A 16,588-nucleotide genomic window follows, 5' to 3' on the forward strand; every position below is an offset into this window, starting at 1 on the left:
GCAACCTGGATGCCATTTCTCTGATATTCATCCCCATATTTGGTTGACTAACAACCTTTATTAATGGGGAGGGAGCGTGGTGTCAGCCACTGGATCCATCATTTCACTTGACAAAGGTTGACGGTCAACGGTAAGAAAAGCCCCGGTCGAGTCAGGAACAGATACATTGTACATTAGTGCATTCAATTTTGTATAGCATTTAAGATGTTAAAATTATTCTCAAGTAACCTAAACAGGGGTTAGTTGTAGGTAGTTAGTGATAGTTTAGTGAGAGGATTCATTGTGTTGCTGCATGTTGTTTTATTACTTTAATGATACAATAATATATTTGCTTTGCTTCTGTCTGCTTGATATAAATAGCACAGATCCCAGTTTCCTGTGAAGTCAAACGCAGCACCTCAGGTAAAATCCAAAGCTACAGAAAATTTTCTATTATGGAATAGAGCAATTTAAGATTCTTGCTTCTCTGTTTCATACATAGCGGGAACAATTTCAAAAAATTTGAAAAATCTGATCCCGCCATTTTGATATAGTTGTATATTCAAAGGCCTGGGTCAGCCAATTTCCCCTCATGTAAAAAAATCCTCTGTTTATAATTCTACTGCTGGACACATTCATTTAGGGTTAGTTATCTGTTATGTGCTTTCCAAGTTGATCATCTAATTTGTTTAATCATTTCTGAGTCACACGTGGATGGACTGAAAAATATGTTTTATTCTTGAAAGGTTAAAAAATGGGGGATGCTCAAATGGCAGAATTTGGGCCGGCTGCGCCTTTTCTTCGGAAGTCAGATATGGAGCGTCTAGAAGCCCAAACTCGTCCATTCGACATCAAGAGGGCGTGCTTTGTAACTGACCCTGAGGTTGAGTACGTCAAAGCTATCATCTCCACTCGAGATGGTGACAAAGTCACCGTTGAGACTGAATTTGGAAAGGTAGATAAAAATTAATCTTTGGATAAAAGCTGATGATCATAGTTCTAGAGAGAAAGGCAACTGGTTTGACTTTGATCTCCAACTGTAAAATGCATAATTGTCTTTTGTAGACTGTGACAGTAAAAGACTGTGATTGCCACCCTCAAAACCCGCCTAAGTTTGATAAAATTGAAGACATGGCAATGTTCACCTTCCTCCATGAGCCCGCTGTGCTGTTCAACCTCAAAGAGCGTTACGCAGCATGGATGATCTACGTAAGAAAGCCATTTACAGCATCTGTTAATATGCTTCCTGTATCCTTATTAAGAAGAAACGTATTATTTTAACTCTTCTCTTACTATGACAGACATACTCTGGGCTGTTCTGTGTGACTGTCAACCCCTACAAGTGGCTGCCAGTCTACAACCAAGAAGTGGTTGTTGCCTACAGAGGAAAGAAGAGGACTGAAGCTCCTCCTCATATCTTCTCTATCTCTGACAACGCCTATCAGTACATGTTGTCAGGTACTTAATCCTTTTATCCGGCTCATTATAAAATATATAATTCAGAAGCTACCGTATGCTAATTTTAATTGATATTAATTTTAATTCTCTTAATGACAGACAGAGAAAACCAGTCAGTCCTTATCACGTAAGTTACAGTCAACATCTCTTTAGTATTTAAAGGTCATGGGTTCTGGCATAACATTTTCTGTCTCCTCTACTCAGTGGAGAATCCGGTGCTGGAAAGACTGTCAACACCAAGCGTGTCATTCAGTACTTTGCCAGCATCGCAGCTGCTCCAACGAAAAAAGATGCAGCTGCTGAGAAAAAGGTTTGTATTATATACAGTATGTATTTCTTAATACTTACTTTTCCCAAATTAACAGGGAACCTGAAGTTTTGTCATTATTTAACAAAATCAGGGAACCCTGGAGGATCAAATCATCCAGTGTAACCCTGCTCTGGAGGCCTTTGGTAATGCCAAAACCATCAGGAATGACAACTCCTCTAGATTTGTGAGTGTCTGTGACTGGCCACTTCACTATCATTATTCTGACAGTTGATATTTCATACTAGAAATACAACTTCTTTTCCTTTTAGGGTAAATTTATCAGAATTCATTTTGACAACCGAGGAAAACTGGCCTCTGCTGACATTGAGACTTGTAAGTATAACTAAATCCACACATACCTTCATTTGCTAAAGGTCTTGTCCTTAATTAGGTTATGTACTATATCATGCCTCCAACAGATCTTCTGGAAAAATCTCGTGTGACCTACCAGCTCAAAGCTGAGAGGGACTATCACATTTTTTACCAGATCTTGTCTGAGAGAAAGCCTGAACTCCTGGGTAAGCATGTGATATATGTGTGACATATGGCTGGAACTGCACCAGTGCATGCATTGTATTGTGTGCATTGTATCATAAAAAAAACATGCTATTTTGCCAATTATCTTTTCAGAGATGTTACTCATCACCAACAACCCCTATGATTACGCCTTCATCTCCCAAGGAGAGACAACTGTAACTTCTATCGATGATCGTGACGAGCTGATAGCCACTGATGTGAGATACAAATGTTTAGCAAACCATCAATTTACCACAAAGTAAGAAAATACCCAAATTACAAATTGGTTTTCTATTAGGATGCGTTTGATGTGCTGGGCTTCACTCAAGAAGAGAAGAACAGCATTTACAAGCTGGTTGGTGCTGTCATGCATCAAGGCAACATGAAGTTTAAGCAGAAGCAGCGAGAGGAGCAGGCAGAGGCTGATGGCACTGAAGGTAAGAGAATCTGTTACGGGTATTACAAGGAGACAAGCACCAAAGAAGGCTATAACCTTGACTGAAACTGTAGTGGTCAATACTATTCTCTTTGGAAATTAATAGCCTTTTTGAGGGCTTTCCAATGCGAATTCAATAGGCAAACTGATTCACTAAAACTGCTCTCCAACGCACTCTTTCTATGTTAACTATTTGTCAAACCTTTAGAAACTCCTCCTAGAGAATGAATGAATTCTGAATGAAAAAGAAAGTTGGTATACTATACAGGACACAACATTGTCATAGAGCAAGCCTCTGACCTTGGTTATAAGGTCTTTCGAGCTTTTGCATTTGTTGTTATGAGACAAAAAATGTGAACAAATGAAGGATATTGTGTGGGCAGTTGGCACCATGTCATCTGGAATACCTGTGCTTTACATTAACACCAGGTAATGTCAAATTTAATGTCATTTTGAGGCTGCATTGACCAACCATGTGAATGGAAATATAAATCCCTGTAACTGTCAAATATATTTACGGTAGTTTCAAGGTATTTGCAAAGTGCCAAATATCTTAATTAACAGTATATCCGCTTTACAGTAAATGGAATCCTGTCACAGTAATGTATCTGCCAAAGAGTTTTTGTGTTGCAAATACTTGTGTTTTCTAGGAGACAGGATTATTCAGAGAGCTAGATGAGAGGGCTTGCTGCATGTATGTTACTTACATGTGTCCTAATTTTCTCAGATGTTGACAAAGTCGCATATCTTCAGGGCCTGAACTCTGCTGACCTCATCAAAGGTCTCTGTCACCCAAGAGTCAAAGTAGGAAATGAATGGGTCACCAAGGGACAAAGTGTTGATCAGGTAAAGAGTTCAATAAGACCTTATTAAAATATAGCTTGACTGAATAAATATTCAAAGTTTAGTTTCAAAGATAGTAATAATTTTCTTTCTCAGGTGTACTATGCTATTAGTGCACTGTCAAAGTCAGTGTATGAGAAGATGTTTCTGTGGATGGTGGTGAGAATTAACCAATCCCTGGACACCAAGCAGCCCCGCCAGTACTTCATTGGTGTGCTGGACATTGCTGGATTTGAGATCTTTGATGTGAGTTTAGTGTTATCGTAGTAGTAGGGGTAATGTAATGTTAATTTATTCAACATTTTTGTTTCATTGCATTGCCTGAGTTAATGGTAACTTGCTTTGTCATTACAGTTCAACACCTTTGAGCAGCTATGCATCAACTTCACCAATGAAAAACTGCAACAGTTTTTCAACCACCACATGTTTGTGCTGGAGCAGGAAGAGTACAAGAAAGAGGGCATTGAATGGGTCTTCATTGACTTTGGTATGGATTTGCAGGCCTGTATTGACCTGATTGAAAAGGTGAGATAATGGACTATTAGACAGACACAAAAAAAGTTAATATGTGGTCTTTTTCTAAATCTCTCATATTTTATCTCCTCAGCCCATGGGTATTATGTCCATCCTTGAAGAGGAGTGCATGTTCCCAAAAGCCTCTGATTCCACATTTAAAGCTAAGCTCTATGACAACCATCTGGGGAAATCCAACAACTTCCAGAAGCCCAGGATTGTCAAAGGGAAACCAGAGGCTCATTTCTCTCTGGTTCACTATGCCGGAACTGTTGATTATAATATCAACAACTGGCTGGTGAAGAACAAGGATCCACTGAATGAGACGGTGGTTGGATTGTACCAGAAGTCTAACCTCAAGCTTCTCTCTGTCCTCTTTGCAAATTATGCTGGAGCTGAATCAGGTATGGTGACACTAACTAATCAGCCCAGTCTCACAAAGTGGCATATGAATAACACACCTTTGTCCTTAACTTATTTTGTGGTAGCACAGCACATCCTTTTATTTTTGTGTGCCATTCAATGGTACATAATGTCTCAACCACTTTTTGTCTAAGAAGAACCTGATCTTTATTTAACTAATCAAAATGTAATTATACTTAAGCTATGGCCTATGTTATGCATAGCTGGGAATGTGCCACTTTGAGTGTAAGGTGGGTGTAGGCTTGCCATGCTGTACATTGGCAGAGTTACAGCTCCACACATGCCCCACCTCTTTGCCCATTTTTGGATTAGCCGGGTGTTAGGTGGAGTCAGACACTGTCAAAATAACATCAGAGTCTCTGAGAATCTATACAGTCTATGGTTGAGTGACAAATAAGATTATGCTGCAATACATAACACACAAAAAGTGTACAATGTATAGACATGATGTATGAAATGTACTAACATTATGATTATCATCTTCATATAAACTGAATTAAGCCTGGTTTATGCTTCTGCGTCGCGGCGACGGCGGACCTACGGCGTAGACCCGACGCCGTCGTTGAGCATTCGAAGTTCTGCGTCGAGGGAACGCGTTAATTCCGGTCACAGTAAACAGTGGCAACTGAAAAACAAACGCTTTTATTGCAAATGTTGAAGCGCAGGTGATGGAGAAGACGTTTGCAGAGGTGGTCTGACCAGTCGAGGCTGAACGGGTGAATTACCACACTGACATTCTGAGCGGACCAACCACAGTCCTTGTGGTTCGCGTCGCGATGCGTCGACGTGACGCGTAGTCAGGATTTTTTGGAGGTGCACGTCAGGCTACGGCGTAGGGTCCGCGTAGTCGACGCAGAAGCATAAATCAGGCTTTAGTGTTTGATTGTTTTTTTTATTTAGCTCAGGAAGGAGGAGGAGGAGGCAAGGCCAAAGGTAGCAAGAAGAAAGGATCTTCCTTCCAAACTGTATCAGCTTTGCACAGGGTAAGATACTTGCATACATTTTTTTTCATTCATATGTCCAAATATTGTTCCAGGTCTAATTTACATGGAACATGATTATGCACCTATTTTGTGTAAAATTAAAAAGTCTAGAGGAAAGATGGATCTACAATTTCCCTGGGCTATTCAAAATTATGCGTTTCAAAACCTGCAGGAAAACCTGAACAAGCTGATGACCAATTTGAGGTCTACTCACCCTCACTTTGTGCGCTGCCTCATCCCCAATGAGACCAAGACTCCTGGGGCCATGGAGAATCCTCTGGTGATGCACCAGCTGCGCTGTAACGGTGTGCTGGAAGGCATCAGGATCTGCAGAAAGGGCTTCCCCAACAGGATCCTATACGGAGATTTCAAACAGAGGTTTGCATATGTTGAACAAACAACATTTATGATTATCAAGCAAATCAATGATAGTCTTTTAAAAAATGCTGACAAGACACTACACTACATGTAAAATTTGTGTTTTGTGTCAAAGATATCGTATTTTGAACCCTAATGCCATTCCTGAGGGGCAGTTCATTGACAACAAGAAGGCTGCAGAGAAACTCTTGGGTTCTCTGGACATCGACCATGAACAGTACAAACTGGGACACACCAAGGTCTGTCTTTATTCAGAAGTGCATTTTGCATAATACATATGATTAATAATAATCTAGAGGGATAGATAAATAATCATTGATTTGTTTATTGTCAGTAGTTAAATCAAAGACATGTGAAGCAGATTCTACTTTTATTAAAAAGGTGTTCTTCAAAGCCGGACTGCTGGGTCAGCTAGAGGAGATGCGAGATGATCGACTAGCACTTATTATCACTGGCATTCAATCCCGGTCACGAGGCCTGTTGGCAAGAATTGAATTCCAAAAGATTGTTGAACGCAGGTAACTTCGTACAGTATATCCAAACTTTGTCAAAATCAAATTAATTTGTACACTGTATACACTGCTTCTGACATACAAACCAAGCAAGTAAAACTTCTGCAAAAAGAGTGTGTAAATTGAGAAGAACATTTGCACAATCGGGGTAAACCTAGAAAATACAACAGACAATAACAATCCATTATCCACAGGGATGCTCTACTTGTCATCCAGTGGAACGTCCGTGCTTTCATGGGGGTCAAGAATTGGCCCTGGATGAAGATGTACTTCAAGATTAAACCTCTGCTGAGGTCAGCAGAGACTGAGAAGGAGATGGCCAACATGAAGGATGAATTCTTGAAGCTGAAAGAGGCTTATGCAAAATCAGAAGCCCGCAGGAAGGAACTTGAAGAAAAAATGGTCTCTCTTCTCCAAGAGAAGAATGACCTGCAGCTCCAAGTGCAAACTGTATGTAAACCTGTTAGAATTACAAATTACCTTACAGGGCCAGAGGCCTTGCACAATTTAATACTGTGCCTTTTCAACAACAACAGGAACAAGATAATCTGGGTGATGCTGAAGAAAGATGTGAAGGGTTGATCAAGAACAAGATTCAGCAGGAGGCAAAACTTAAAGAGCTGACAGAAAGACTGGAGGATGAGGAGGAGATGAATGCTGAGCTGACAGCTAAGAAGAGGAAGCTGGAGGACGAGTGCTCTGAGTTAAAGAAGGACATCGATGACTTAGAGTTAACTCTGGCCAAAGTGGAGAAAGAGAAGCATGCCACTGAGAACAAGGTATTATAAACACTAATGTCAATAAAAAATCCTGATCATCAAAGTCCTTGATGAAAATGTTTCCTGGCAATAGGTAAAGAACCTGACTGAAGAAATGGCTGCTCTGGATGAAATCATTGCCAAGTTGACCAAGGAAAAGAAAGCCTTACAGGAAGCTCATCAACAAACACTGGATGACCTGCAGAGTGAAGAAGACAAAGTCAACACACTCACCAAGGCTAAGACCAAGCTGGAGCAGCAAGTGGATGATGTAAGAATTTACACAAGCAGGTGTCTATTTTACATTTTTAAAATGACAAATGACAATTGAAAAGGAATAACTATTCATTGCCATCCACAGCTTGAAGGATCCCTGGAGCAAGAGAAGAAAGTTCGTATGGATCTTGAGAGAGCAAAACGGAAGCTTGAGGGAGACCTTAAGTTGGCTCAAGAGAGCATCATGGACCTGGAAAATGACAAGCAGCAACTCGAAGAGAGGCTGAAAAAGTAAAAAAAACTTTAAAAGATACAAATACATTTTAAACCATGTATGAGCTGTTATGTTCAATTCTTTTCATCCACAGGAAAGATTTTGAAATCAGTCAACTCAATGGGAAAATAGAAGATGAACAAGCAATGTGTGCCCAGCTCCAGAAAAAACTGAAGGAGTTGCAGGTAATATTTCAAAAATTGTAAAGTAAACTGAGCAGGCTACAACCTGGAAAAAAATGTCATGACCACAATGACTACAATGAAATTGAAAAAGGAATGACTGATTTTGGTCTAGGCCCGCATTGAAGAGTTGGAAGAAGAGCTTGAGGCAGAGCGAGCTGCCCGAGCCAAGGTGGAGAAGCAAAGAGCAGACTTGTCCAGAGAGCTGGAGGAGATCAGTGAGAGGCTGGAGGAGGCTGGTGGAGCAACAGCTTCCCAAATTGAGATGAACAAGAAGAGGGAGGCTGAGTTCCAGAAACTCCGCAGAGACCTTGAAGAGGCCACTCTGCAGCATGAAGCCACCGCTGCCACACTCAGGAAGAAACAGGCAGACAGTGTGGCTGACCTGGGGGAGCAGATTGACAACCTGCAGAGAGTCAAGCAGAAACTGGAGAAGGAGAAGAGTGAGCTCAGACTGGAACTGGATGATGTGGTCTCAAATATGGAGCAGATTGTAAAGGCCAAGGTAAATTACATTTTAGGTTTTAAGATGTGAAAACTATCATGGTAAAATGTGTTGACATTTTATCCCCCCCATGAATTCCTCTCAAGCACTACTAAATGTACAAGATTTACTGCTTTTTCTTTTCAGAATAATTTGGAAAAAATGTGCCGGTCTCTGGAGGACCAGATGAATGAATACAAGACCAAGTCAGATGAGGGACAACGAACCATCAATGATTTCACCATGCAGAAAGCAAAGCTTCAAACTGAGAATGGTTTGTGGAAGATCTATTTGATTTGATTTTGATTTGATGGATATTACAAAGTGCTCATTATATTTATCAATCAAACTTAGGTGAGCTTTCGAGGCAGCTTGAGGAAAAAGACTCCTTGGTGTCTCAACTTACAAGAGGAAAACAGTCCTACACTCAGCAAATTGAAGATCTCAAAAGACAGCTGGAGGAGGAAATCAAGGTGGAGAACATGAAAACTGGACATCATTTTGTACAGACTTAATATTAATACAGGAGAAACATTAAACTATGTTTTTGATTTAGGCCAAGAATGCATTAGCCCATGCAGTGCAGTCTTCTCGTCATGACTGTGACCTGCTCAGGGAGCAGTTTGAGGAGGAGCAGGAGGCCAAGGCTGAACTGCAGCGTGGCATGTCTAAGGCCAACTCTGAGGTGGCTCAGTGGAGAACAAAGTACGAAACTGATGCCATCCAGAGGACTGAAGAACTAGAGGAGGCCAAGTGAGTAAAACATAACCTTTTCTTGAATAATGTGGAATACTTTCAAAAGCAATTAAAAGCTAAATAAATTCAAATACAATTTAGGAAAAAGCTGGCTCAGCGTCTGCAGGATGCTGAGGAGGCTGTTGAAGCAGTGAATGCTAAATGCTCTTCTCTGGAGAAGACCAAACACAGACTGCAGAATGAGATTGAAGATCTCATGGTTGATGTGGAAAGGTCAAATGCTGCTGCTGCTGCTCTGGACAAGAAGCAAAGAAACTTTGATAAGGTACAATTAAAAAAAAAAAAATTATTTTCCATGAACAATCTAAGAGTAATGACATATAAGCACAAATGTGTCAGGTCTTAGCTGGTCTTTCTGTTCAATGCAGGTTTTGTCTGAGTGGAAACAGAAGTATGAGGAGTCTCAAACAGAACTGGAGAGTTCTCAGAAGGAGGCCAGGTCTCTGAGCACGGAACTCTTTAAACTGAAGAACTCCTATGAAGAATCTCTTGAACATCTGGAGACCATGAAGAGAGAGAATAAGAATCTGCAGGGTAAGGGTAACACCAAATCCCTATTAAAGGGACAATGAGGAGTTTTCGAAAGCAAAGTGTTTTCACAATACATTTCCCATGAGCCTCCGCATGCACGGTAAAATTCTTGGACTGGCACAAGACGGACGAAAGCGAAAACATTTGCCAAGAATGTTTTCATTCATCAAGAATCAAAGTCAGAGGTTCCAAGACGATCAGATACCATCGTAGTTCCGACCATAAAAGGCGATCCGGCGGCGTTATTCCCATGACGAAACCTTAAGTAGGAAATGCTGGGCGAGCAAACCACTAAATAATAATAACAAAATAACGATAAAGACAGAACGATATATTTATCGAAAATGGACCCATTATCAAATCGGGTAACATAGATTCAACCACATTAATATGAGACTTTTTTTTAGAAACAAATACAAACTCCTCGTAGTCCCTTTAAAGGATTTGATCTGATAACCCAACCATTGACAATGTTGCATTTGGTTTCTCAGAGGAAATATCTGACCTCACTGAACAAATTGGTGAGGGTGGAAAGAGTATTCATGAGCTTGAGAAGATTCGAAAACAGTTGGAGCAAGAGAAGTCAGAGATACAAACAGCTCTGGAGGAAGCTGAGGTATGTTGTGTCTTGGAAAAAACTTAAGCACCTTAAATTGTCTGCAGCAGGTACAACCCTTCAAACAAAATGTCTTTTTCTGTCTAGGCCACCCTGGAGCATGAGGAAGGGAAGATCCTCAGAGTTCAGCTTGAATTCAATCAGGTCAAAGCTGACATTGAGCGCAAGCTGGCTGAGAAGGATGAAGAGATGGAGCAAGCAAAGAGAAACCAACAGAGAGTTGTGGACACTCTTCAGAGCTCCCTTGAGGCCGAGACTCGCAGCAGGAATGAGGCCATGCGCCTGAAGAAAAAAATGGAGGGAGACCTCAATGAGATGGAGATCCAACTCAGCCAGGCCAATAGGCAGGCATCTGAGGCCCAGAAACAACTCAAATCTGTTCATGTGCATCTCAAAGTAAGACAGCAAATATAAATATGGTCCTATTGCTTTTACAAACATTACTTACACTGAGGTTTTCCCCCCATCTTAAAGGAGGCTCAGCTTCAGCTTGATGAATCTATAAGAGCCCATGATGACATGAAGGAAAACATTGCCATTGTTGAGAGACGCAACAACCTGCTTCAGTCTGAGCTGGAGGAACTGAGGGCTGCTCTGGAGCAAACTGAGAGAAGCCGCAAACTTGCTGAGCAAGAGCTGCTGGATGTTAGTGAGAGGGTGCAGCTACTGCACTCACAGGTAAGATGTAGTCATTTCACCTCAAAAGTCAAGTCAAAATCATTTATTAGTCTCCCGTAGGAGAAATTTCTCTCGGACAGAGAGCAGTGCTGCGTCACAACAAAGACAAAAACAGTACAAGGGAAAAGCAGCAGGGAAGCACTAAAAACATACAATAAAATCATTCAAGTGCAATATGCCTCGCAATATACCTGACACAATTCTTCCTGCTTATTGTCAACTTACTGAGAAAGCCTGTCATTAAATGTTGCCTTCAACCAGAACACCAGTCTGCTGAATCAAAAGAAGAAGCTGGAGGGTGACACATGCCAGCTTCAGACAGAAGTAGAAGATGCAGTGCAGGAGTCCAGAAATGCAGAGGAAAAGGCCAAGAAGGCCATCACTGATGCTGCCATGATGGCAGAGGAGCTGAAGAAAGAGCAGGACACCAGCGCTCACCTGGAGCGTATGAAGAAGAACATGGAACAAACCATCAAAGACCTGCAGCACCGTCTGGATGAAGCTGAGCAGATTGCCATGAAGGGAGGCAAGAAGCAGGTGCAGAAGCTTGAGGCCAGGGTGAGTGGTTGAAATATTTGGCAAATGGCATTATTTACGTACACAAAACAAATATCTGCTCTTTGAAATGCACAGGGTTATTGGCTGACATTTGCTGTGGCTCCATCCTGCAGGTCAGGGAACTTGAAAGTGAGGTGGAAAGTGAGCAGAGAAAAGCTGGTGATGCTGTAAAGGGAGTAAGGAAGTATGAAAGACGTATAAAGGAGCTCACTTATCAGGTAACAACTGATCTAAAGAAAAATGTAAATATGACATGAAAATTATATTCAGAAATACATTTTCATTTTATGTTATTTTCATATTTCCAATTTAGACTGAAGAAGACCGTAAAAATCTAGCACGTCTTCAAGATCTGGTGGACAAGCTGCAGCTGAAAGTCAAGTCCTACAAGAGGACTTCAGAGGAGGCTGTAAGTACTATAAATTGCCAAAGTTGCACATGACCACTGAAAAGTAATGACTGTTTGGGTAGATTACTGTAATACATACGGTAACTACTACGTCTACAATCTTCAGCATGAACTTGAAGATCTTAAATTAACAAATTTGTTTATGTAACCTAATTTATCTTCAACAGGAGGAACAGGCTAATACACATCTTGGCAAGTTCCGCAAGCTGCAGCATGAGCTGGACGAGGCTGAAGAGAGAGCTGACATCGCTGAGTCTCAGGTCAACAAGTTGCGCGCCAAGAGCCGTGATGTGGGCACCAAGGTTGGTACACACATAGTGTACATGTGTTTAAAAATATTTGCAAAACCCCTTCTACCAGCCATGTTGGCTGTAATAACACCCCATAACAGGCCGGTCTGTATCCAGATGGCAAAGGTTAAAATGACACTACTGACAACTCACTATTTGTTGTATTTTCTTTCTTTCTTTTCAGAAAGGACATGATGAAGAGTGAAGTTCCCTCAGAAGTTATGGTCTTTGAGGCACTTTCTGCTTGTGGTGCCTCCCTAAGCATGTTGTTTGTTCAGTAGAAAAAATTAAATTTACGTTTGAAACTTTCATTTCATTTGAAAACTTTCATTTCATTTGAAAACGTGAAAAGTGATTCATACAGTATTACAGTGTTAAATAGTGTTGTTGAAGACAATGTCATACCATGCTCACTCAGGTTGAGTCCTACTTTATGCATTGTTCTTTGTGGCTCCCTTTTAGTTGAACATAGAAAAACTCATTTTTTTCCAACAATACATGTTATAATTTGCTTAGTGCACCTGATATGTTTCCTCCTCACTCACTCACATTTGACGTTGCATGGGCTATTTAGACACATGATCAGCAGAGGGCGGTCACACATCATATTTCAGTGTGCTTAGAAAGGTATAGAGGTGTGACAACTCAAAGGACAAAACGGAAGAATCAGTATGCAAATGACGTGAATAATCTGCTATACAGTTGAGTTGTATTTGGAGAATCCATGGAACACTTAAGTTCTGAAAGCATGTAGCCCAATGCCTTATGAAAAGAAACTTCATATCTGTCACCTGACGGCATTTGGTAAGAAGTTTAAAGTTTAGTTAACTAAAGTTTAGTTTAAAGGACAACAATTAACCTGTAACAGCTGACAAACACTTGTCACTTGACAACTGGTAAATAATTAACTCAGTAAAGAGTGAATGATTTAATATTTTCTCAGGACTGAAAGATGAAAGAGAACTTAGTTACCTGACAACTGATAATGTTACTGAAATTGACAAAAAAAAACTAAGTACTGTAAGCCACATCCCTGATAAAACATCTACTCTCAGTAATAAACTGTTTCACCAACCAAGAAACTGCAGCCATATTTGGGAAAAAAATTGACAAATTTCTGGAACAAATTGCACTTTGAGTTTGTACAGCAACACCACAGCTAAAATAACTGAATACATCTGGACATAATAAAACAAGTACTTGAAATTTAGCAACCTCATTGCATCTACCTGTATACAATATGCTTTTATGTACAGTATATAAATTGGACTTCATTGTATGATGGACCAACTTCGTTACTTATTACACCAGATAACACCAGATAATATGGACTTTGTGAATTAAAAAAGTGACTCCCCCACCCCAATCATTTCAAACAACAGAATTCCATCAATTACAACAGTATTATGGGAAACAAACAAACAAAAAACCTTTTCAAGTGTTGCACAAAGAACATATTAAAATATTCAAATGGTCAACTAACCTTTCTCTTAGTTGTCCTCATTATTGCCTCCTTAGAAGACAAGCAAGGCTCAGGATAGGAGGGGTGGAATGGTTCACAAAATCCACGGTTCGGTTTGGTTCACGGTTTTGTGGTCACGGTTTTCGGTCCGGTTCGGTATACGTTGATCGCTGGGAAAATCAAATCAGTCCTGTATTCAGGTTAGATCTGAAAGAATGAGGCAGTATGACATATGATACATCAGTGTGACAGTCTTAGGTTAAAAGTGGGTGAGATTCTGGCTGCAAGAAAGGAGACAATGTTAGTTCCAACATGCTTTTAATTTATTGGGCAAAGAAAGTCATTAGTTATTCACTGAAATATATTTTCATCAATTGTGGTTATAACAAAAAATATATCTAATGAAATATAAAAGTAAAAATGTCTCTTACAGCTCTGACCCTTGAATTAGTGCATACAAAATAATTTAACTTTAGCGTACTACTTTTACAACCACAGTATTTACCAACAACATAAAGTGAAGCATAGGCTCCGTAGGCGTCAGAGGTATAGGTGTCCTGCCAAACTATTATTATTGTGGTGTGTGGTGTGTGTGGTGCACCTCTCCTCTCTGTCAGTCAGCCTCTCCTCCTCCTCCTGCTGCTGCACAGGTCGCACTGGAGCGGTAATAAATGCTAAATGCGCTAAATCGCTAATTGGTCGCGGTCGCGATCAACACACACATGGTCCCATACAGCAGACCAATACAACGCTGCTGGTGCATCTTCTAGCTCCGACTCTTTCACTCGCCATGCCCACAAACAGACAGGAGTCCACACAGAGGGCCATTGTCTGAATGAGTGAGGACAAGAAGAGGCGGAAAACCAATCAACCCCTGTAAGCCACCACCAGAATTCAACACCCCCTTAGAAGTGACCTTTCAAAGCAAATACTAACAATAGCTTTGCTGGCTCCTCTTACAAACTTAAGGGAGGCAAGGTGCCTCACACCTTCCCTTGCATATTGATGTGATCATAAAAGTCAAAGACACAAGGACTGTAAACAGCTGGGAATGAGAGTGGGTGACGAGTGCTCTCCTAGAGCCTGGAATAGACCAAGGGATAAGTAAAGGAGATGTGAATTCTAGTGAGGAGGCAAGTAGGGACAAGGTCTGTTTGGATGTGACGTGATTGAGAGAAGACAGCTTGGGCCAGGGTTGGATTACTAGCCACGTGTGTTGTAAGAACACACCTTCACTATACTTGGGTCGAAGTTCATGTCAGGTGAATCAAATCATAGACAAATACTGATTGACAGATGGATAGATAATTAGATAGAATCCTGAGGGAAATTTAGAAGTAGATACCATCGCCATAACCCTCATCATCATATCATATAACTTTTCAGGGTCAAATATATGGTATGTACAATACATGCAATGTTTTTTTCCATTCACACAGAGCTAATTCTTTCGGCAATGTATTATATAATTACACTCCATATGGTGCATACAGTACATCACGGGTTTCTCATGGGCTTATCACCTGTTGCCGCTGGTCAAAGAAAGAACAAAAACCTGTCCTGACCACTTGCGTTACAAGCTGTCCTTTGAACCAGCAAGCCCCAAAGGTACCCAACAGGAATTTCACAAGTTATCTTTGTCCTCAAGGATAAAGGCAAGAAAACAATGTCATGTCAACAGGAGCAGGATGAGGGCACTTGCAGCAGGCATCTTCTGGGTAGTCTGGAGTATAGGTCACAACAACATGAATCTGCTTCAGTGCCCTAATATATGCCCCGTGTGTATTTTACTCTCTGAAAAAGGGAGGAATTGTATTTTTAATCCCTCAAGGAGAGAAGATAATACCATACAAAATAAAAATAAAAAGCCATTTCCATGAAATAAGTCAAACACAACACACACTACTTATACTTATAAGATTACAGTGGGAGCCACATAGAAGTTCCCCTGCCATGCGGCTGCCATGCTGCTGCCATGCTGTTCCCATGAGAGTTCCAGCAGAGCTCCAGCAAAGTCCCAGCAGCTGGAGTGACCCCCTCCTTTTCCTGCGTGTGACTAGTTTTTACTGGAACTCCACCCATTCAGTGAAATACATGACATGACCAGGAGATGGCGCTTCTCTCACAGAACAGTACATATCGCCAGAGGCGGCATTTAAAGTGCCGCCACTGGTGGTGAGTGGAAATTCACATAATTCATAGAACCACGAGTACATGTTTGATTTAAGAAGTGAAATTATAACAGACCTAGCTACTGGAGATGCGCTGGCCACTGTTTTATCTGGAAACAAATTGTTGTAGCTAATAATACCTACTGTCAATTTTTTTATCACAATTTATTTACTGTGAATCTAGCTGGACCAGACTCTCTCCTAAGCAACACACTCCAAACCCCTGAACATTCACACCTGCTCCAGAGCATTACCATCTCCAAGCATCCCCCAATGCTTTGACTATGAATTGATTAGAAAATGAGCAGGTATTTCCTTAGAAGGTCCTGCTTTAAACATTTTTATTTTCATGATTATCTTACATTATTATCTATCTTACAAAAAATGTTGTAATTTTGCAACAGTGCTTCATGGCAGAGGTTAGGAAAGGCACATGTGGCAAGGTGAAGAGGGTCCAGGGCGGGCTTCGAACCCCAGACTCTCGGGTAACAGTCATGTGCGCAAACCATTCGGCCAAAGGGACATCCCCTTGGCCAAGTAGCCAGGGCGCATGATCAATAGGAGGCATAGCGACAGGACCCTCAACTGTCACACACACACACACACACGCACACACACAAGTCAAACAGGATTAACTCTGTACTTCCTCTGGATTAAATTTATTAATTAAATGTATTGATTTTTCACTATAATTTACTAGTTATAGCACTAGCCTATACTGTCAATCCCCCTATAAACCCCATTCCGATTTGATATCACAATTTCACAAAGTTGAAGACACCTGCTGCACCTAGTCTAATCTTTGTATGACTGAATTATTCTGCATAAGACCCTGACTAATACTCATAGTAA

At 40.8% G+C, this 16,588-nt stretch overlaps 1 protein-coding gene across 1 annotated transcript; it reads left to right on the forward strand.

Moving 5' to 3' along the window:
* Positions 1 to 33: 33 nt before the first annotated feature.
* LOC146970613 (myosin-7-like) lies at positions 34 to 12,411 on the forward strand. The gene is made up of 39 exons (XM_085803665.1): positions 34 to 130; positions 361 to 402; positions 726 to 934; positions 1,045 to 1,188; positions 1,281 to 1,437; positions 1,537 to 1,564; positions 1,642 to 1,747; positions 1,839 to 1,931; positions 2,017 to 2,080; positions 2,167 to 2,265; positions 2,378 to 2,481; positions 2,562 to 2,700; positions 3,427 to 3,545; positions 3,639 to 3,788; positions 3,897 to 4,067; positions 4,150 to 4,459; positions 5,379 to 5,461; positions 5,634 to 5,839; positions 5,955 to 6,078; positions 6,221 to 6,357; positions 6,546 to 6,801; positions 6,888 to 7,130; positions 7,204 to 7,380; positions 7,471 to 7,616; positions 7,694 to 7,784; positions 7,897 to 8,286; positions 8,413 to 8,539; positions 8,620 to 8,738; positions 8,822 to 9,018; positions 9,103 to 9,286; positions 9,390 to 9,555; positions 10,044 to 10,168; positions 10,256 to 10,564; positions 10,643 to 10,846; positions 11,108 to 11,404; positions 11,518 to 11,622; positions 11,718 to 11,813; positions 11,981 to 12,115; positions 12,288 to 12,411. The coding sequence occupies exons 3-39, from the start codon at positions 734 to 736 to the stop codon at positions 12,306 to 12,308; spliced, it is 5,823 nt and encodes a 1,940-aa protein (XP_085659791.1). The 5' UTR covers positions 34 to 130; positions 361 to 402; positions 726 to 733; the 3' UTR covers positions 12,309 to 12,411.
* The last annotated feature ends 4,177 nt before the right edge of the window (positions 12,412 to 16,588 follow it).

The sequence above is a fragment of the Trachurus japonicus genome, chromosome 17, assembly GCF_045865225.1.
Source record: "Trachurus japonicus isolate A0001 chromosome 17, Traja_1.0".
Classification (NCBI taxonomy): Eukaryota; Metazoa; Chordata; class Actinopteri; order Carangiformes; family Carangidae; genus Trachurus; species Trachurus japonicus.